The sequence below is a fragment of the Takifugu flavidus genome, chromosome 2 (assembly GCF_003711565.1).
Source record: "Takifugu flavidus isolate HTHZ2018 chromosome 2, ASM371156v2, whole genome shotgun sequence".
NCBI classification, from domain to species: domain Eukaryota; kingdom Metazoa; phylum Chordata; class Actinopteri; order Tetraodontiformes; family Tetraodontidae; genus Takifugu; species Takifugu flavidus.
Genome location: NC_079521.1, coordinates 9,420,626 through 9,442,792, shown reverse-complemented (window position 1 = coordinate 9,442,792; position 22,167 = coordinate 9,420,626). Strand labels below are relative to the sequence as shown.

The following is a 22,167-nucleotide window of genomic DNA, read 5'->3' as shown; positions in this document are numbered from 1 at the left end:
GTGTTTACAGACACAATCGGACTGAAGGCTAGCATTAAACGTCTCGGCGTCCTCCCCCATTTTCCCCCCCGTCTACAGTACATCTCTGGCTTCCCTCCATCACTCACCTTCCCTGTTGAGTTGTTGGTTACCATGACAACCGGAGGACTACTCTTTTACTTGTTCTGGAGGGAGGGGGGGTTGTTTGAGCCATTCAATAATGAGAATCCATGTCTGTCTGTCTCCCCCTCTCTCTCTATATATATCGCTCCCCCACAAACACACACACACACGCACACACACACACACACAGGTGTAGTGTTTACAACCACATCGGTGTGAAGACAGAGAGGAGGAAGAACAGATTGTTACCTGCATGAGATGCAAAGACAAAGCTAATAGAGGAGGATGAAAGCCCCTAACAGATGGTGGTCTTTCCTGTCTGAATCACTGGTTTGACTCCTGTCATCACATGATCTTCTCCAGCTCCTCCAGGAGGACACGCAGGCGTTCCACGAGTACATAGAAAATGTTCTGGTTCCATATCCCAGCTCTTGAAGTGAGGACATTTTGGTTGGTCCCCACAACTTCAAAGGACATTTTGAGGGTCGAAGCACGGTTTGGACCAGTGTTGGGCTTCGGATCGGGAACTGGGAAATGTATTATGTCTATGAAAGTCCTCACAAAGATAGAAGTAAAAGTACGAGTGTGCATTAAATAAAGCAACAGATGTGATATTGTTAGCTTTTCCCTTTTTAACCCAGCGTCAGTGTCAGCTGCTGACAGCAAAGCCGCGGCGTGGCACTGGTAACGTGACCTCTTGACAGCTGTGGACACCGAAGCGAGGTGGCTAACATGGCTCACGTTTGTTTCAACATTACAGTTGTGTTGCCATCGCTGTGAACCCGACACTGTCGGACGTTGGCTGTGAGATGTTTCGCTTTCCGTTCAGCTTACTTGGCGTCTGAAGCTAGCGCTGTTTGGGTTCTGCCAGCTAGTAGCTAATGAGAGATTTGTGTCGCTGCCTGATGGTCAATACTTCAGTGTCTGATTGGAACATCTGTTACCTGCAGCTGGAAAAGATAAACCAGCTCCAATAACCAGCTCAAACATCACGCCAGAACAGGTGGGAAGAGCAGTTAGCCAAAGTTTTCCACTCTTCAGTCCTCACTGGATCACGGTTATCTTAAGCTCGTTGTTAAAATAATGAAATAGCGTGGTTTTCCCGCTGTCATCTGTTGGCCGTCTTTTCTGTAGCTCAGTCCAACTTGAGTTGCGCGTCTGCATGCAGATGTGTTTAACGGCTGATTCGATGGGTGGTAATCAGGGAGACAGGCTATGGCTGCCGATGAGGCTCCTTATCTGTCCCAACGTTTATGTTCCTCCGGCAGCCAAAAAATTAATGCAATTGAGCATAAACCCCGGCCCTCCTCTCCCTCTCCAACCAAACCCACTTCCTTCCAAGGGGAATCTGCACATTTCCCCCTGAGTCAGCAGTTACGGCGTCTGAAATTACCCAGAGAAGAGCTGCTGATCTGGCCCTGTTCCTGCTCTGCGGCTTGGCTTCATCCTGCAGGAATAAGGAACTTCTCTCAGAGATAAATCCACTGTCCGCCTCCGAAAACCCTGACATCAGCGTGCCGGTGCATGATGGGAGGGCTGCGCGCTCTCAGGCCACACCTGGACATCGGACTTTTCCACACCGCTGACCTGCGGAACCCACTGAGGTGTCCTCTCATTCAAACATCGTGTTCTTTAATGGGATCAAAGGGCGGGTTGGCGGAACCAACCAGCACATGGCGGGTCGCGCACGCGGCGTTTCAGGTCGTCGTGTTGATAGCGTTCAATTTATCTTTATTCGTAAAGCGCCTGTTACAATTACAGCTGAGAACTTACTCACACCTCGACCGCACGCCGTCCAATCCAGTACCACCCTGAATACACATGCTGAAATGTGTTATTAGTAATAAGAATGATTGTGTGTGTGTGTGTGTGTGTGTGTGTGTGTGTGTGTGTGTGTGTGTGCTTGTGTGTGAGAGGGAGCTCAGGTGAAAGTAGCTCTCTATGCCTACAGGTTATAGATGAGCTGATACATTAATTACGACCTGCTGCATTAAATATCCGCCGTGGTCTGAGGTGGGTAATTCTGGTTCAGGTCCATATCTCCAGCGCTGATCTCTGTCTGCGTCATTCAGGGCTTCTCCGTTTAGCGAATCCTCGCCAAAGAACATCAGGAAATCGATTGTTCTGCTGAAGAATTTTAACGATTTGGAGGAAAACAGCTTGTTCAGTGAACATCTGATGGGACAAATGAGCAGACCCTCTGGACGGAGCACGACGGCCCCCCCCCACCCCCGTCCCTCGCAGCCTCGCCCCTCCACCCCCGTCCATGGGGTTCACACGTCACGGCTACGCTTCGCGCGCTGCTTGGCAACGTGCTCGTGCGCAAGTGTGAACGAGCGTGCTGCGAGGGAGGGGCAGGCCATGCTTAGGCTCGGCGCAGTTAGCTAGTGTTCAAATGGGACTAATGAGTCAAACTCGTGGTTGGTCCGTGTATCTGGAGGACCTGAGCTTCACACACACACACACACACACACACACACACACACACACACACACACACACACACACACACACACACACGCTGGCCTTAATCTGCTCCTAATCTGCCAGTGTTGGTTTGGATGAGAAGCTGAGGTTGGGCCAGACTGTAAAGTGCTGATATGGGATGTGGTTTTCAGAGGATGGACGTTCCATTTGGTGATGACCGGAAACACCAGATTTTTGGCTGCTGTGGGCGGAGCTTCGCAATGTTGCGTCTTGCTTTCGCTGCCGAGCGTGTGGGTGATAACCAGAACAGGCTCCTAATGATTGTTAATGAAGGAGGAGGGGCCTCCTGGGGGTCACGACCCTCTTTACGCCACCTGCCAGATGGCCCCAAACATGCTGCGTTTGTGTGCTGCTGAGGGTCACACACACTTTTACCGGCGGAACCACTATGACAACCAGCGCACGTGATTCAAAACAAGCTTTATTCATTCAACTTAGATTTAACAGAGAAATTACAGAACACACACACACACACCACACACACACACACGCTGGCCTTAATCTGCTCCTAATCTGCCAGTGTTGGTTTGGATGAGAAGCTGAGGTTGGGCCAGACTGTAAAGTGCTGATATGGGATGTGGTTTTCAGAGGATGGACGTTCCATTTGGTGATGACCGGAAACACCAGATTTTTGGCTGCTGTGGGCGGAGCTTCGCAATGTTGCGTCTTGCTTTCGCTGCCGAGCGTGTGGGTGATAACCAGAACAGGCTCCTAATGATTGTTAATGAAGGAGGAGGGGCCTCCTGGGGGTCACGACCCTCTTTACGCCACCTGCCAGATGGCCCCAAACATGCTGCGTTTGTGTGCTGCTGAGGGTCACACACACTTTTACCGGCGGAACCACTATGACAACCAGCGCACGTGATTCAAAACAAGCTTTATTCATTCAACTTAGATTTAACAGAGAAATTACAGAACACACACACACACACACACACACACACGCTCCTCTCCTTCTTTGGCTCGCAGCTTTTTCATGTTTCCTTGGTTGACCCCTCGCTGGCGTCCTCAGTCCTTCGGGCTAAAACAGCCCCAGAACGCTGCTGGTGTTTAATTGGATTCAGCCTGTAGGGCTGCTTACGCTACCATGTGGTGTGTGTGTGTGTGTGTGTGTGTGTGTGTGTGTGTGTGTGTGTGTGTGTGTGTGTGTGTGTGTGTGTGTGGAGGTCCACATCTGTCAAACATGCTCAGTGTGTTCCTGCTCTCATCAGTGAACCACCAACAATGAAGCTGGAGCTCTAATCTTCACAGTCCTGCAGGTCCACCTGGAGGACACCTGACCCCCCTCATGGAGTCAGGTTTCTGGCTGATCTGGTTAGAAATTAATTCCTGCTTTCCTGCTCATCCTCTGGTGCCTCCCGAGGATCTCCTGGAATCTTCTGCTTGTTCTTGAGGTTTTGCAGGTCAATGCAGAAACCTTCTTGCGTCTCCTCTTGGAGGCGGTGGTCCACCTGGGCTTCCTGATTGGGTAGACCCAGAGTAGAATTCCAAACAATGAAGGAAAGGTCAGGAAGAACCCAAGGAGAACAACTGTGGTCTTTATTCTTCACCAAAACATTACCTACAAGATGAAAAAGATTATTTTGAAAGATCAATAAGGGCAGAGACATCAAGATTCAACCTTTTTACTGGTCTCACCCCCATTAAGGTCCTCTGGAGATGAGAGGAGAGCCCTGGTTAAAAATACAACACTACAACCCAGTTTCTCCTACACACACACACACACACACACACACACACACTCTCTCTCTCTCTCTCTCTCTCTCTCTCACTCACACATTCACACATTCACACACTCACACTTGCAGCAGACAAAGACTTCGCTGCAAGTGGATGCAGACAGGAAGATGGGCGGAGCCGAGAGGAGGATGGAGTGAAAGAGAGAGCGAGGGGGAGGGGCATGTGTGCTGGGGGATGAATAAAAGACTAGTGGGGGGAGGGGATGGAAGAGCAGGGAGGGAGGAGGAGGAGGAGATGGGGTAAAAATGGAACGCTCGCAGAGTTGTGAAGAGGACGAAGTGTATGATGAATAAAGCGCAGAAGAAGAAAAGACCAGTTTTGCTGCCTCTGATGTCACTGACCCAGCTGATGATGTCATTGTTTTTAATCGGCTCAGCCAATGAGGTTGCAGGAGGCAGCGGTGCATTTTGGACCGACTGTCCTGTCACGAATATGAATATTGAATATTTGAATGATTAATTTGATTTCAAATGTCCAACACATTTCAAATCAGAACTATCCGTCCGCACCTCCGGCAGCCTGTTAAATTAAAATGATGTGAATATAAGTGCGTCTCGTCCACCAGCTGCTGTCCACCGCCGCCACGCTCAGCCGGAAGAAACGGTTCTTGTGATGCCTCCCGGTGGGTGGTCCGGTCTAATTGGGCAGAATCCCGTCTGTCGTACATTATGGACCTTTCAGCACTGAAGAGGCTGCGGTCCAAAGACCTCCAGGGTTTGGAGGCTGGATTCCTGATGGTTGGACTTTTCTCTCTAATTCAAACTGTCCCGATGAGGCTTCGCTGTCGCTGGGGTTTTCGCCCACCATCCCGGTCCGCCACACTGGGAGGTTCTGTGTGATGGAAGTGAAAGAGATAAAGACAGTCTGCAGGTCTGGAGGACTTTTTTAAACAACCGTCCCATTGGTCAGAGCAGGGCGGGACCAGAATGGGAGCCAGGAGAACGTGAGCGACCAGATCCACAGCCTCAGTCGGCATCAGGTCCGATGAACGAGTCCGTCCTGTGGACTGGTGGAGGCCTCCCACCAACGAGAGCAGCTGTCACCGTGCGGGACCAACGTCCAGACGTGGCCGACGTCAGTCCAGACCGGCCTGAAGCTATGATGATTTGCAGGCATCATGACGTTGATCGCTGGTCCATATGTTACCTTTGGCAATGTGGAGAAAGAGGCCGTCCCAGGCTCCTCCTGTCTGGAGATGTGCACTGACATGGAAACACAAGCGCGGATACGTCGTGGTAAAAGCCTCCCTTTGTTGAGGACTTTATAGGCCTCGAGGGGCCGCAAGTATATGAAAATGTCTCAGCAAAGGTCCTACAGAGTGAATGTAGAGCAGCTGGGTTTGATTCTGGGGTTGTGACTCACTGCTGGACTTCTGAGGTGTTGCGGCAAGATGCGGTTAGCATCGTAAATCTCGTTAGCAAGCGTCAGCAGATCCTTTCTGCTGATGTTTCTGGAGATTGATGTGTGACTGCATGTTTACATAGGACATTTTTCACGTTACTGTTCTCGTCTCTCTGCAGACTGCAGAATATTTGAGCTCATGACAAGAGTCCTGGTACATGATGGATGCTTTGGTCCAGAGTAACACATTTTTCATGGTAATAAAAAAAAAAGCTTTGTCTGAGATGTTCTTCACTGATCTGATGAACATCACCTCTCATGTCCGTGTTCTGGTTCCTCACCCATGAACAGCCACAAACTGCTGAGGGACCTGTGCGTCTCCCCGTTAGCCTCTATCAGGCTAGCGATGACGCCACACCACCGGCCCAGGAGAATTCAGAGAACCTGGTTTTGGTTCTCAATATGGACGCTGAAGGAAAAGCAAACGTGCCCTCAGCTGACTCCACTTCCTGGTTTGTAATCCGCCGTCTCGGCTGAAGGTTCAGGCAGCCACGGGCAGACAGAATAATTCCTCTGTCAGCCTTTCTGGGATTAACTGGTGTGGGATTTATACTGGGGGGCACCATCACGTTGGGGGATGGGGGAGTGAATATGGGGGTCACAGCGGACTTGATTTTGTTTATGCGAGGATTTATTTTTCACCTCCTGTGAAGAAGGGATTGGACTGGGATGAGAGTCACCTCTGGTTCCAGTCGCAATGGGATGTGGAGCAATGGAGGCTTAACACCCCCCACACACACACACACACACACACAGTCTACAGCAGCCCTGAAAGCCCCTAAAGCCCCCGTTCTCATGAAGCAGCCCCTCGCTCCACAGCTGAACTGGTGCTCCACTTTTCCTCTGGAGCAGGTATTCCCTGTGGACGTCCACCCGTATGTGAGCAGAGAAAACAGCCGAACCTTCGTCCTCTCCAACGCCACAAATGTGGTGAAGCCAGAAAGGCGTCTCGTCTTTTTGTAGACAAGGAAAACCTGAAGCTGTCGTGAAAAACACCTCATTAAAGTGGGATTAGCTGCCTCTGCCCCACTTCTGATTCACATCATTATTCCGGATTACACGTGCAGTCGTAGAACTTGTTGTTTGTTCCAGGTTGTGTATCTCCCCGCGCCTCCGCGGGTCTCAGTGGGGTCCTCGGTGTCTGGCGTCAGCCGTGCAGCAGTCTTTGATTCCAGCTCGGAGTCGTGCGGCGGTCCGGCCTCGGCCCGCAGCGAACCACAGCTGAGCCGTGGAGTTTGCTCAGTGGCGGCGTCCCGACACGCTGCGAGTGACTGAAATCACGCAGGACAGGGAGGAAGCCTGGGAGCCTTTAGTGGGGCTGGGAGAGCAGACGGTCACGTGACACCAGTGACAGCATCAATCGCATTGTCATCCTCAGCTTCCTGTTCCGATCAAGAGACCGGAAAACACGCCGTAATCCCTTCTCTTCTCCACCCTCCATGGGAGGGTGTTGCCCCCCCTCCCCTGCTGCTTGTTGGAATGTCTCGCATTATGAATAAATGATGGCGTTTTCACCCCAGCGATCACATGGTTCTGACGGTTTATGGAGGTCAGGCTGCTGCAGCAGGAGCAGTAGCCCCACAGCATCAGTGTCAGTCGTGGTGCTGAAGCCCAACAGCGTGGTTACCGCTGCAGTAGCACGCTCAGTGACGCTACCGTCTCTGTTAGCGTTAGCTACAGTCGTAAGTTCTAGTCATACAATCGCTAGTACGAGTGTATCTGCGGTTGTTTGTGCAGTCACCAGTGTGGTGAGCCGCATCTGTTCTGACCCTGACGGGGAACTACAGGCGCTGTCTGCGGTCCTGAAGCTGCTCTGGGAGCAGACTTTATCGAACCAGCGCCGTTTAGAAACAAAGGTGCCTCCGGGAGCCGCCGATAATGTGAAACGGCTGCAGTAGGTTTGTGTCAGAGCCCAGAATCACCACGTTTAACGAGCCCTCATAGGCAGCGTCTCTTTGATCCGCACACACACGCGCGCACGTTTCGCTCTGGGGCTGTGATTTGTCTTCTGCCGTCCTTCTCTTTGGAGACGGGGAGAGTATTTATGTAAATTTGCCTCTGAAAAGTAGGTTAAGATGAATTTGGTGCAATTCCGAACGTCACGGCAGCGTTCGGAACCACGCTTCGACCTTTTTTTACACTTGATTGATCTCAGCTACAACATTTCCTTCGCTTCTCTTGAAAAATAGATGGCCGTGAGTGCGCACGCGACCTGACGTAGGCCTTCCATCAGCGCCAACATGTTTGTTCTCACGTGCTTGGAAGCAGAGCTGTTAGAGAGGAACCACATGGCTGCCCGATCTCTCTTATTTAGACAAAGACGCACTCTGAGGTCAGAGGTGACAACACCTTAAGGTCTCTTTAAACTCTTAAAAGATCTGGTTTTTCCAGAAGTGTCTCGTCCATCACAGCACGTCCTCTTCAAAATGGTGAGCGGCTCATGTGACGGAGCGATGGCGTGCTCACTGGCGGTTTCCTGAGCCCCGGTGGTCACATTTGTGAGATGGGGGATGAGTTCTCCCTTTAGGGGCAGATAATAAAGGCGGAGGACGAGCTGGTGTCTCTGTGGGACGCTGCTATGTCCCGTTAGAGAGACGCTCTGATGTTATTTCCAGCCGCAGCGACCGATTGGCCGGTTCGTCTCCTCCAATCAGAGGAAAGATCTGAAATTGCAGACGAGCTGAATTAGGTGGAAAAATTACGAAATTTGAGGGAGCAACAATGAGGACAACAGGCGCGTCCTCGGAGGACGTGCGTGTTTGGAGGACGTGCTTTAATGATGTGATGAACTACGTGTGCTCCTACGTGTTCTTCAACATGCAAATTAAATGTAAATCTACACGTTAAGTTGAAACCAGCGACGACCCGCAGTAACGTCTCCATAAGGACGTCTGTCTTCTGTCTCCTCGTCTCCTGCGTCCTACAGCATTCAGACAGCACGATCTTCCAACTCTCATTATTATTACGATCAAATGCCGGGGATTGAAATAAAAATAGGACTTTCTTCCTCTTCCGCTCAGCTTCATCATCTCATTCTGACTCGTCCTCTCCTCCCTCTCTCTTTCTTTGTCTTTACTCTTTTCTTTCTGTCAGCATCATCTTGTCCTCCTCGGGGAGTACAGAGGAAACTGGGGGGTGAAGTAATTAATCTGCATTCAGTGGTAAGAGAGGAGGTGTGTGTGTGTGTGCGTGCACGTGTGTGTTAGACACAGAGCTGCTCATCTCCGTCTTCTCATGTTGAGACATCTTGGTCTCCTCTCGACACAAATGGATCCTCTGGCTTTTATCACTGCTGCACTGATGCATGATGGGAGGCTTGGTGGACGTGGGTGGTGTTGATGCACTCGGAGCTTTTCTCTCCCCGCTTTTGGGATTCCTGCTCGCGTTTGTCCTCAGGAGGTAAACGTGCACGTCAGTGGTCGTCAGGTGTGGTGATAAGGGCAGGAAGTGATGTGATGATGTTGCTGGTTGGCCGGGTTGATGCAGGACGCTCAGACCAACAGCTTTAAAGATGTTCTCCTTGCTGTCAACATGAAGAACTGTCCCTTCTCTCGTTCCTCCTCCTCCTCCTCCTCCTCCTCCTCCTCCTCCTCCTCCTCTCCTCCTCCTCCTCATCCAAACAGGGAAACCTCCAACTCTCCTCCGTCTGCTACATCGGCTGTCAGCACTCCTCCTCCTCCTCCTCCTCCTCCTCATCCTCATCATCTTCACCAGTCAATTCTCATCCACCAGAGAACCAGAAGGATCTTCATCTTCTCCTCCTCCTCCTCCTCTCACTTCTTGTTTCCTCAGCTTCTCGGGTCAAGGAGCTGCTGGACCTCTGAGTCATGACAAACGTGCTGAGCAGCCGGCCTGCGTGATTGGCTGTTGCTGGGTCACATGGTACAGACATGGACGTGTTGGTTACTGGTGTTATTTTTAGAAGCCTCGGGGTTTGCTCCAGTCGTGAGGACGTCCTCGTCTCTGCACGGCAGATAAAGTTTATATAAATGAACATTCTCCTCCTGGTTGACGGGAGGCACCATGGTGACAGACAACTGTGCGTCCAGATGTTCTTTCAAAGCTTTGCAGCCACAAATGTCTGCAGACAGAAGCGATGTGTTTGAGATGGCTGACAGGGGTCATTGTGAGAGGGCAACAACTCAAAGGGCACATTCCTTATAAACCGAAACCATGGAAACGGCCGCGTGCCCACCGCTGAATTACAAGCATAATTATTTGAGCTTTTATGCAGAATTCTTGTTGAATTCAGTTTTTTTAATTTGGCTCACATGTTTGAAAAGCCCGAGTTTTATAATATCCACTTAAGCTGCCTGGCAGCTCTTGCTGAAGGTTAAAATACAGTCGGTAAGGGAAATACTGACTGTTGTACCAGTCAGATAAACAAGAATCTGCCTGAAAAGTGTTCAGACATTGTAAAACTGCAAATTTATACATTAAAGTTGCAGACTTAGGAGGTTAGCCGTTAGCTGGTTTCTATCTTGACTTTAGTTTTGAACTTCTGCCTGTTAAACGTACTGTTTTTTCCTGTCTGGAAACATGTCATAGTCATCAAAATAGGATTAAAACATTATATAAATGAGATGGGAGCAACTGTTTCCTGGTGCAGATGATGATGATGACAACTTGCAAACAGGAACATGCTACGTTGAAGATGGTTGGTTTGTTCAGACTGTTGTGTTGAAGTCTTTGGGACCAAATGTCACCAAGAGACGTCATCTGAAACATTTGAAATGTTGCGTGTTTAGAGGAGCAAGATGTGCGGTAAAGCCTGACTGTTGGCTGGCTGTTTAAAAGGCCAATTCATAAAGACCAAAGTGAGTGCCCATGAAAGAGGGGGCTAAAAATAGACCAATGTCTCTGAAGACATCATGCAGGGAGGAATCACCCCTGCAGCTTTGGGCAGAAAGATGGACAGAAACAGGAAGTGTGCTGACTCTTTATTCCAGCTGCATCTTTCGGTTTCACTCTTTTATGTAGTGAGAGAGATGAAAAGGTTTTAGGGTGACAAAAGGTTGAATGTTGGGTCAACATGGCTGACATGAAGCACCATGGCTGACATTTGTCTTCCTGTGTGTGTGCGTGTGTGCGTGTGTGTGTGTGTGTCTGTGTGTGTGTTCTCCTGTGAAAAAGACATCAGGGCTCATTAACAACCACGTTCTGACAGGCGAGTCGAGTCAGGTCGGAGCCGTGTTGGAAATTAATTTACACAGAAAAATGTGTGTGTGTGTGTGTGTGTGTGTGTGTGTGTGTGTGTGTGTGTGTGTGTGTGTGTGTGTGTGTGTGTGGTGTGTGTGTGTGTGAGAGAGATGCAGACCGGGGCGAGGTGCTCTCCGGAGGAGGTGACAGAGCAGCCAAAGACTAATTACACAGAAGGTGGAAGGTTTCACCGCAGGGTCGTACGGTTCACCAAGTGAGGCTAACATGAAACCGCTAACTTGGAACCGCTAACTTGGAACCGCTAACTTGGAACCGCTAACCCAGTTGACCTGGAGGTGATTGGCCGCAGTGTGTTTGTCCAGCGGATTGGTTGACTGGAAGTGTGTCTGATGTAATCTTAGATGAACTAATAAACTCATCTTGATCGTTCTTTTCCTCCTCTGAAGCACTGTAATCTTCCTCCTGTCACATGACCTGTCAGTCAGACGCAGTGGCTACGTCTGAATAGGAATGATGTCACCCTGGAAACGCTCTCGTTTTGATGTCGCTCTCCGACTGCAGTCGCATTTCTTCCTCCTCCGAGAGCACCGCAGGAAGCCGCTCTCTCACTCTTCCTCTCGAGGCCTGACCCCCTTTCCCGGCCTCCCTCCTCATCCTCTTCCTCTCCTTCCCCGCTCCAACCCCCCTTGATTACCTCATTAATGAAGAAAGAGGATGTGGGGGGGCTAACCTTGACACAGATATCCTCCTTTTCAGCAGCTTCACACAAAATTGTTGGCGGTAGTTAAAAGCTGAACAGCTGTTTGGACGTCATCTGTTGCCTGGTAGTTTTCTCAGCCAATGGCTAATTGATCTCCCCTCTTCTGTCCTCGTGCTCTCTGCTGATTGGACGGCTGCGTCCTGCCTTCCTCAGGAGCAGGAATGACGTCACATATTTCATAAAGCTCAGTCAATTTGCAAACTTTTGACCCGTTCCCGCGGCCACTCGGCTCCTCTGCAGGGATCAGTCCAGATAGATCAATAATGTGATCAGTGATGTCTGCAGACCCAAAGGTCCTCCTCAGAATCCTAACAAACAAGTCAAGCGGTAAATGCAGTTGTGGTGGGGACACTTTCTCAGCGGGTCCGGTTAAATTCCCTCCCAGCTGCCATCTTGACCCCTCCCTGAAATGTTTAAGGCGTCTCCCTGTGTGGTGGCAGATGTGCTGTACAGCTGTGGACTCTCAGGAGCTTCAGCTGGAAAGAAAAGCATCTCATCTGGAGTTCACAGCGGAACCGCGGATGGATGCTGGGACGCTCTCTGATGGTTAGCTTGTGCCGTGACATTGACGACGGCGTGGGCGTGATCTCATTAGCGGCAGCCGCAGAGCGTGGCTCCGCTGGGATGGCTCCGCTGGGATGGCTCCGCGGTTCACCGGCAGTGGCGTCTCATGGATGGTGGAGAGCAGCATGAGTGCTCTTGACTCACATGATCTCCATACCTCTGCTCCTCCTCCCCCGTTACGCTGACCTGAACATCAATGACCTCATCCTTTGTCACCCAGGGTTCTTTTGGGGTTTTAACTGGAGAAACGCATCTCCCTGGTTGGTGTCAGTGTGAGAACCCCCCACCTGGAAATGGCCTTTTACATATGTAGCGTGAGGTAATGGCCGGCTGAATATGCAGCGTGGCATTTCCACACGCGCCTGCAGACCTTCAGTACAAAGTGGTCTCCTCCATGACGCTGCTTTGATATACAGACCCGAAACAAGATTAAAGAACCGTTGTTCCCAGTTCTCTGGAGTCGATCCTTATGTCAGGGCTCCTGTTAGGGTGACAGGAGGTGAAGCTGAAAGAAAACACCTGAGATTCTTGAGCTTCCTTCAGTGGAGTTTTGTTTTTTCATTCATGGTAGATGTGAAAACAGTTTGAGTTTAGCTTCCTCAGTCCGCTTAAATATAAAAATACCCCTTTTTAATCTCTTCAGGTGTTGAATCATTTATAAAGTGTTCCGTTTATTAATGGTGATTATTGATCCAGCCTGGTGGATCTGCTGGTTGGCCCTGATGGAGGCTGGATGGAGATTGGATGGAGGCTGGATGGAGGTTGGATGTGATGGAGGTTGGATGGAGATTGGATGGAGGTTGGATGTGATGGAGGTTGGATGGAGATTGGATGGAGGTTGGATGTGATGGAGGCTGGATGTGATGGAGGATGGATGTGATGGAGGATGGATGTGATGGAGGTTGGATGTGATGGAGGATGGATGTGATGGAGGTTGGATGTGATGGAGGCTGGATGTGATGGAGGATGGATGTGATGGAGGATGGATGTGATGGAGGTTGGATGTGATGGAGGATGGATGGAGGTTGGATGTGATGGAGGCTGGATGGAGGCTGGATGTGATGGAGGCTGGATGTGATGGAGGTGGATGGAGGCTGGAGTGATGGAGGCTGGAGGCTGGATGTGATGGAGGCTGGATGGAGGCTGGATGTGATGGAGGCTGGAGGATGTGATGGAGGCTGGATGGAGGCTGGATGTGATGGAGGCTGGATGTGATGGAGGCTGGATGTGATGGATGGAGGATGGATGGTTGGATGTGATGGAGGCTGGATGGAGGCTGGATGTGGATGGAGGCTGGATGTGATGGAGGCTGGATGTGATGGAGGCTGGATGTGATGGAGGCTGGATGTGATGGAGGCTGGATGTGATGGAGGCTGGATGTGATGGAGGCTGGATGTGATGGAGGCTGGATGTGATGGAGGCTGGATGGAGGCTGGATGTGATTAGATTAAGATGGACTTTATTCATCCCCGTGGGGAAATTGAATTATAGTAGCAGCGAATGCAGAGTAAGAGACAGAAAAAAATAAATACAGATAGATTCGAATGTTATAAGCATATATACAGTATATTATAAGCATATATATAATATATACATAATATAATATATACATATTATAAGCATTTAAGCATATATACATAAATATAGAATAAATTAGAAATAAAATTACAACATAAACATTACACAATTATTGTTGAGTTGGTTTGAGTGAATTGTACAGTTTAATGGCGGACGGCAGGAATGATTCCTGTACCGTCCTTGGAGCAGCGAGGCTGCAGGAGTCTGTTGCTGAAGCTGCTCCTCAGTTTGTCCACTGTGTTATGGAGGGGGGGGGGGGGACTGTCCATGATTGTCCGCAGTTTCAACACCATCCTGTCCCTCACCACCTCGTCCAAGTTATCAAGTATCAAGTCTGGAGTGATGGAGGATGGATGTGATGGAGGCTGGATGTGATGGAGGCTGGATGTGTCCCTGGTTGATGACCTTCTCTTGGTCGCAGGTCTGGTCAAGCTCGGCATCCACTGTGTCACATGTCAGAAAGTCGCCATCAAGATCGTCAACAGGGAAAAACTGAGCGAGTCCGTTTTGATGAAGGTAAGATCGTTGCGTTCACCTGTTTGGTTCTCGTTGTTCTCACATTTCAGGCCGCAGAAGAACCACAAATGGGAGCTGTCTGATCTGATGGTTGTTTCTGCTCAGAGATGTTCCCTGACTTTCACTCTTCCTCCCTCCATCCCTCGTTCCTCCCATCGTCACATGATCTCACACATCCTGTAAATACACGAAAGTTCTCCTCCACGCCACCTCCTGAGGACGCTCTCGTTTTTGTTAATGTTTAGAATGCTTCAGCATTTTTTCCTTCTTCTTCTGAGGTTCCCTTGTTCATTGTTGGGAACGTGGGAACGTCCTGAATCCTCTACATATAAAAGCAGGTTTTCACCCTGAATGTTTCAGTGAACTGAAGGAACTTTTTCTTGAAGAACCATCTCAACATCATGATTCAGGGGTTGGATTTTCAGGTTTTAATGGATCAGTAGCTCCAGTGTTCCCCAGTGTTCTCCAGTGATCCCTAGTGTTTCCTCGTGTTCCCTCGTGTTCCCTCGTGTTCCCTCGTGTTCCCCAGTGATTCCTAGTGTTCTCCAGTGTCCCCTCGTGTTCCCCAGTGATCCCCAGTGATTCCTAGTGTTCTCCAGTGTTCCCTCGTGTTCCCCAGTGTTCTCCAGTGATGTTCCTGCTGTTTTCTCATGATTTCTGATGAAAGGTCAATGGATTGTTGACCTGTATGGGTGGTTCTTCTTCTGTGATCTTTTTACTACAGCACAGTTTTGTTTGCGTGCAGGTGGAGCGAGAGATCGCCATCCTGAAGCTCATCGAGCATCCTCACGTCTTAAAGCTGCACGAAGTCTACGAAAATAAGAAATACCTGTAAGTTCACCTGTCAACATGGTTCCAGTAAAAAGGGGGAATTCCCTCTGAATCCTGACATCACTCCCTCATCCTCGTGGACACACACGCGTCGTCTCCTTCACCTGCGCAGGTACCTGGTGCTGGAACACGTGTCGGGCGGCGAGCTGTTCGACTACCTGGTGAAAAAAGGTCGATTAACGCCAAAGGAGGCCAGGAAGTTCTTCAGGCAGATCATCTCAGCGCTGGACTTCTGCCACAGCCACTCCATATGGTCTGTTCTCACCATACGTGTGTGTGTGTGTGTGTGTGTGTGTGTGTGTGTGTGTGTGTGTGTGTGTGTGTGTGTGTGTGGTGTGTGTGTGTGTGTGTGTGTGTGTGTGTGTGATCAACAGCCACGATCAGTTATTGGAGGATTGATCCTGCTCTTCCTGTCTGTTTATGTCCAGCCACAGAGATTTGAAGCCTGAGAATTTGTTGTTGGATGAGAAGAACAACATCAGGATCGCAGACTTCGGCATGGCGTCCCTGCAGGTCGGGGACAGCCTGCTGGAGACCAGCTGCGGGTGAGAACTTCGTTTGTGTGTGTGTGTGTGTGTGTGTGTGTGTGTGTGAGAAGACTTTTCTTCGTCTTCAGTTTGTGGGAGCAGCTCTGATGGATCCTGGAATCTTAACTTTGTTTCTGGAACATCAGAGAAGGAACATCTGACACGTTGTCTCAGCAACATCAAAAACAACCACCATCATGCCAAGATTGTCTCAAATCTCTTCAAAAAAGTTTTTGTTTTTGTTTTGAGTCAAATGAGTCAAAGACGAGTGAGAATGCTTCTAGAAGTCAACCGGACCTCTACCAAAGAAGCTTCAGGTCTGAAGAAACCTCCTTGATGAGGTGAAACCAGGAGGACGTCCAGTTGAAGCTATATGAAGCGAAAGAGGACAGTTCTGGATGATTGAGGACTTTCACCCACACTGGAACTTCTGCAGGGTTCCACAGGGTTTAGAACTTCTCAGTACCTTCACTAAGGAGCGAGTTTATGCTGAATAGTTAGCATGTTAAGCTAACTCCTGCGATGTAATGCATTTTCTACCTGTAGAGGTGACCGCCTGATTACCTCAGAGCTTCACTGAGATCACTTCCTGTTGTAGTCTCTCAGCCGACCCGGGTCAGGTGGGCCGAGTGTGACGTTCGCACGTGTTTCTGACAAAGTGGTGCGTGTCGATCTGGTGGCTGCGGGCCGCCGTTCGTCTGTGTCATCCTTTCTTTTGTTGCCTTTCACAGATCTCCTCACTACGCCTGCCCGGAGGTCATCAGGGTGAGTGCTCCTGCTCCGCCTGTCACGCTGTAGAAGCAGCCCCAATGGCTCCATCACACACACACACACCACACACACACACACCACACACACACACACCACACACACATACACTTTCAGTAAATATTTAAAAAACGAAGAGATATTTTTACTCTTCAGACGCCGCTGATGCTTTTATTGGGTTCTCTGAGAATGACTGATCTGTCCGTCTGTCCAGGGGGAGAAGTATGACGGCAGGAAGGCCGATGCGTGGAGCTGCGGCGTCATCCTGTTTGCTCTGTTGGTGGTCAGTAGCCGTCGGTCCATGTTTGCTGAGCGGTTGACATCATTAAAGGTGGGTCTGTGTCAACGCTGTGCTGTTTGCTGTCCCCTGCCTGCAGGGGGCACTGCCGTTCGATGACGATAATCTGAGGAACCTCCTGGAGAAGGTGAAGCTGGGAGTCTTCCACATGCCCCACTTCATCCCCCCCGACTGCCAGAACCTCCTTCGTGGGATGATTGAAGTTGACCCCACCAAGAGGCTGACGGTACGAGACCGGCGGGACCCAACGTTAGCAGCAGTTAGCATTAGCGCTACGACTTCCACTGAAGTTCCCCCGCCGCTCGTCTGCTGGGCAGGATGATTCACACTAGTGACGTAATCTCTGCTGGTAGATCTCCCAGATTAGATCAGATGGCAGAAAAGATCAGCGGGTGAAGGATGAGGAACAGTGGCTCTTTAGATGTCTGATCATAAACAGTCCAGAACCGACACCGCGAGCTCATAATGTCCGTCTGTGTGTTACAGTTAGAGCAGATCCAGAAGCACACCTGGTACCTGTGAGTAGACTCCGCCTCCTTGGGTCACTGTAAACCCATCGGAAAAGCTCTTGTCTCCTCTCTGATTACCCACAATTCCTTTCCCAATTACTGTTGCCGCTTGCGTTGCAGAGCCGGAAAGAACGAGCCGGAGCCAGAGCAGCCCGTCCCCAGGAAGGTGGCGGTGAGGACGCTGGCCTCGGCCGAGGAGATCGACCCCGACGTCCTGGAGAGCATGAACTCTCTGGGCTGCTTCAGAGACAAGGACAAGCTGACCTCAGATCTGCTGGCTGCAGAGTGAGTGAGGAGGAGGAGGAGGAGGAAGAAGGGAGGAGGGAGAAACTAACCTGAAGGTCTTCCATGTCCGCAGCGACAACCAGGAGAAGATGATCTACTTCCTGCTGCTGGACCGCAAGGAGAGATACCCGAGCCACGAGGACCAGAATCTGCCTCCACGCAACGAGACCGGTACGAGACCAGCGTCCTCGTCCCCACGGTCCCATCAGCCTCGGCTGATGACTCAGCTCACCGAGTAATGTTGTAAAGGTCACGCAGAGGTCGTAGAGGTTGGGCGATCCCCCCGAAGGTCCAGACCCATTTAGAAAAGTTAATGTTGGGATGGAAGACGTTGGGGTTTCGGGACATTAACGGTTCCGCTTTTTGAGGCGGTTTGAGGCTCCATGTCGTTCCGCCATTGACCTCTGACCTTTTGACCTGCCCGGCAGACCCGCCCCGCAAGCGCGTGGACTCGCCACTGCTGAGTCGTCACGGCAAACGCAGGCCGGAGAGGAAGTCCATGGAGGTCCTGACGGTGACGGAGGGAGGGTCACCTGTACCGGTGCGGCGAGCCATCGACATGGCGACCCACGGTCAGAGGTGAGACACACAGGAACACACACACACACACAGGAACACACACAGGAACACACACACACACACACACACCACGGACGATTGTGGTACCATGTGGTATTTGTTTGAACAAATCAAATTCATGCATAGCTTAAATGAGCTTTACTGATTTAGTCTCTGGTCGCATAATTTAATATCAAATATCAGAAGATTCCAGTGAGCTTTCTGGTCCGTTGCTGTGGGTTCTCTGGGTTCTGTGGTTCTGTTGTTTCTGTGGTTCTGATTTGGCCTCTCGGTGCCTCTTCAAGTCGATATTACCAACACAAACTGCAGCTGAGCTCCTCATCTCTCCTCACGTCGTCGTTTCCACCCTTATTAACGCCTGTTTTTGTCGAGTCACGATTCTGAAGCGCTCCAGACTCTCACCGCGGTCGACGTGACGCCGATTAGCATAAATTAAACACGCTCGGAGCGTTTTGTCTGGCTAATTATCTAATGGAGGAGATCCATCAAAAGCTGCCGCCCTCAGAACAGCCGTGAATTGACTTCCAGGTTTCAACGGCGCCGGCTGATGGTGACGGGGGGTGTTAATGGTTTCTGAGGCGCTACTGGTTCTAACCTTCTGATGACTGACCCTTTTATTTTCCACTGGGCTGGAAGAGCTCTCTGGTGTGTGTGTGTGTGTGTGTGTGTGTGTGTGTGTGTGTGTGTGTGTGTGTCCGTTCAACTGCTGACCAGGTGCCGTGTGTCTCCACAGGTCGCGCTCGATCAGCGGAGCGTCCTCGGGTTTGTCCACCAGTCCTCTCAGCAGTCCCAGGGTGAGTTTGTGCGCTCTCCTTCTGTTTCCCATGATGCACCTCACCGGCTGGCCCGTGCTCGCTGACGTCACCACGTCCATCCACACTTCAGATTTCATCACGGAGCTTGTTTAGGCTCAGAACAGAGAACCACAGGAACGCTGACCACGGCCGCCTGTGCAGATGCAGCGGGTGCTAACGCTAGCACGTTAGTAGAAGGAGTTTCTCAGAGCGTTGTGGAGAAGATCAGGTGGAGGTTCAGGTGTTTTATCGCAGCGTTGATGATGGCGGATGGAACGGAGCCACAGAATAAACAGACGCTCACTTTAACAGTGTTTTACCGCAACATTTTAAAGGTAGACAATTTGACCACGACGGGGTGTTCAGGAGGCGTTCGTCTTCTGGTTCCTCCCTCGTTCCTCAAGTTTTAAGCAGTGATGTAACTTCCTGTTTCTGAAGAAGCGATTCATTATCGATGCAGAGTTTTATGTTCTATTTTAGCTCAGTTGTTCATTCATCGCATGGCGTCACGCATCAGCAGCGCATGAGGATGAAGCTAAGGCTGTTAGCTTTTCTGCTAAAGTTAAAGCTGGTGAATTTGGGATGCACCGATATATCAGATACCCAAAATAAATGCAAACAAGTATTTCATTTATGTTTTATTCTGAAATTCCCAGCAGGCCATGTTGATGCTAACAAGCTCTCATGAGCTAATATTATTGTCATGTCATGCTAGCATGACTTAGCGTTTTAATTGACTGAGATACGTGAAATCTGACTGAAAGTTCAGCCTTTTTTCTAAAAAAAATTCAGAGAATTAAGAGAAAAATCAACAGTGAAAGAAGAAAAGTCCAAAACTTATTGAACTGATGTTTTTTTAAGTGTGACCTTCAATAAAGAGTGAAACGTACGTAAATATGAGCTAAAGTGATGTCATGTTGCTGTCGGTGCATCCCATCGTGAACGCTCCACTGCTGCCTTCTGATTGGCTGATCACAGTTCTTCTGTTTTTCTTTCTTTCTTGCACTCTCACCACTTCCTGCCTGCTCCACCTCTCCACTCATCTGCCACCTTCTGTTCATTTCCCTCCTTTTTTCACGGGAATGAACCTTTGTTGGCGCCGCGGTGCTCCGGTCTCTCATTGGCTGATCTGCATGGCCACTTGCAGCCCAGCCGGCGGTTTGTCATCCCCCCTCAGTCCCCAGACTTGTGTCAGTCCCCCAACTATAGCCCCACCCACTCCTCTCAGGTCCGCCTTAATGGGGTGGGGCAACACGCTGCCAACTCTTACCAGCCAAAGATGGGGTCTCCCCTCATGCACCCCCGCACACAGACCCTCCCCGCCAAGCCCAAAGTGTCTGAGAAGCCCCTGCAGACCACCAGGTCAAACCCCCTCCCCACCACCGCCCGGCCCCCCACCACTCCCAAGTCCGAGCCTTCCACGCCCAACACACCGTTGGCCCCGAGCATCCCCAGTAGCCCACGGGTTAGACGCCACCCGCCCCTTACCGTCGCGCCCAAGCTCTCCATCCCGCTGTCCCCCATGCCCCCCATGACACCCCGCCGCCGCCACCACCTCCACCCTGACCACAACGGCAAATCTGTCCCCATGACGCAGGTGACCCCCCTCCCGTCTCCCAGAGGAAGTCCTCTTCCCACCCCTAAAGGAACCCCTGTGCACACCCCAAAGGACAGCCCTACGGGCACGCCCAGCCCGACCCCGCCCCCCAGCCCCTCCGTGCCGTGGAGGGCGCGCCTCAACTCCTTCAAGAACAGCTTCCTGGGCTCGCCACGGTTCCACCGCAGGAAAATGCAAGGTACCGAAACGATATCACACCCCTCCCATAACCAGGAGGGAGGGGCATGAATCACAGAGTGATGCAGAGTAATTGTTATAATTATTCATCTAAAACAGTTATTTTTCTCTCTAATCGCCAAGAGCGCCTCTGCTGGACACCCTGGGTATTACGCACGCGGGACGGGGGGGTTCAGTCCCCTCGTATTTTCTGACTCTAACATCAAATGTTTCTTCTTCGAAGTTCAAATTCCTTCAGAAAAAAATGAAAATCCTCGTTTTTATCAGTAACAGTGAATTTATTGTGTTTTTAGATTATTTTGGATTATTTCCAGCTAACAGCTCCTCCTTTATTCCGGCAGTTCCAACCCAGGAGGACATGTCCAGCTTAACTCCAGACTCGTCTCCAGAGTGAGACACACACAAACACACATTCTAAATCCATTTCTCATTTTTACTCATTTTCACTTCGTGAAACCGTCATGTGACCTGTGTCATGTGACCATCTTGCCCCTCCCCCAGACTGGCCAAGAAGTCGTGGTTTGGAAATTTCATCAACCTCGAGAAGGAGGAGCAGATCTTCATCGTCATCAGAGACAAACCCCTGAGCTCCATCAAGGCAGACATCGTCCACGCCTTCCTCTCCGTAAGCTTCCTCTTCCGCGCCGCCATCGCCGCCATTCATCACACTTAAGCCCATTTTCCACTATTACCTACTCGGCTCAACATGATTTGTCTTCTCCACTAAAGGTACCCGAGCTGAGTAGGTGCTATTTTTAGTACCGTATTTTCTGGACTATATGTCGCTCCGGAGTTTAAGTCACACTAGCCAAAAAGTGCATAATAAAAAAGAAAAATATATATATAAGTCGCACTGGACTATAAGTCGCATTTGGGGGGAAAATTTATTTGATAAAATCCGAGACCAAGAACATACATTTCATCTTGAAAGGCAATTAGCATCCATTAGCATGGATTAGCAATAGGGCTACGGTATGCTAATGTAACAAATTCAGCTATGTGAAATGAGTATGTGTCTGCTTTGTTAACGTAACATATTAACAGTGATTCAGATGACTATAGCATAAAGAACATCGAACAAGTTTACCAAACAATCCAGTCTAACTCTAGACGAAGCACCGCTTCTTCTTCTGCGTCGCTAAAGGAACTCGTTCCTCAGTACACGCCTAGAGCGCCCTCTTGTGGTTGTCAGTGTGAAAATAATGAACACGTGAAAATTCTGTAATACGGTATTTATTTAGTCGCACCCCCTGAAAAACTATGAAAAAAAGTGCGACCTATAGTCCGGAAAATAAGTTACCTACCCAGCTGGGGTGCCAAGCGTGACCTGGTGGGCTTCATGGTGCATTGAGAGAGGATAAAAACACCAAAGATGACCATCGGACCATCAAGGCCTGAAGTGGGACGAACAAAAAGGACGGGAAGTGGTCTCATCAAACGCTCTGGGTTGGCTACGGAGTTGTTGGAAACTAG

General features: G+C 50.1%; 1 protein-coding gene across 6 annotated transcripts in view; it reads left to right on the top strand.

Moving 5' to 3' along the window:
- The window catches only part of LOC130519962 (serine/threonine-protein kinase BRSK2-like), a 30,025-nt gene that overhangs the window by 2,938 nt on the left and 4,920 nt on the right, over nt 1-22,167 (top strand). For 4 of the 6 annotated variants that reach the window (XM_057023559.1, XM_057023564.1, XM_057023563.1 and 1 more), the window contains exons 2-16: nt 14,214-14,308; nt 15,054-15,139; nt 15,252-15,392; nt 15,568-15,684; nt 16,398-16,431; nt 16,649-16,717; nt 16,812-16,958; nt 17,219-17,250; nt 17,362-17,526; nt 17,600-17,697; nt 17,955-18,105; nt 18,839-18,899; nt 20,047-20,695; nt 21,036-21,084; nt 21,196-21,319. In XM_057023559.1, the coding sequence (XP_056879539.1) occupies nt 14,214-14,308; nt 15,054-15,139; nt 15,252-15,392; nt 15,568-15,684; nt 16,398-16,431; nt 16,649-16,717; nt 16,812-16,958; nt 17,219-17,250; nt 17,362-17,526; nt 17,600-17,697; nt 17,955-18,105; nt 18,839-18,899; nt 20,047-20,695; nt 21,036-21,084; nt 21,196-21,319 (2,018 nt within the window). The remainder of the gene's footprint in view (nt 1-14,213; nt 14,309-15,053; nt 15,140-15,251; nt 15,393-15,567; nt 15,685-16,397; nt 16,432-16,648; nt 16,718-16,811; nt 16,959-17,218; nt 17,251-17,361; nt 17,527-17,599; nt 17,698-17,954; nt 18,106-18,838; nt 18,900-20,046; nt 20,696-21,035; nt 21,085-21,195; nt 21,320-22,167) is intronic. The other 2 variants (XM_057023566.1, XM_057023569.1) reach the window with 1 other exon arrangement.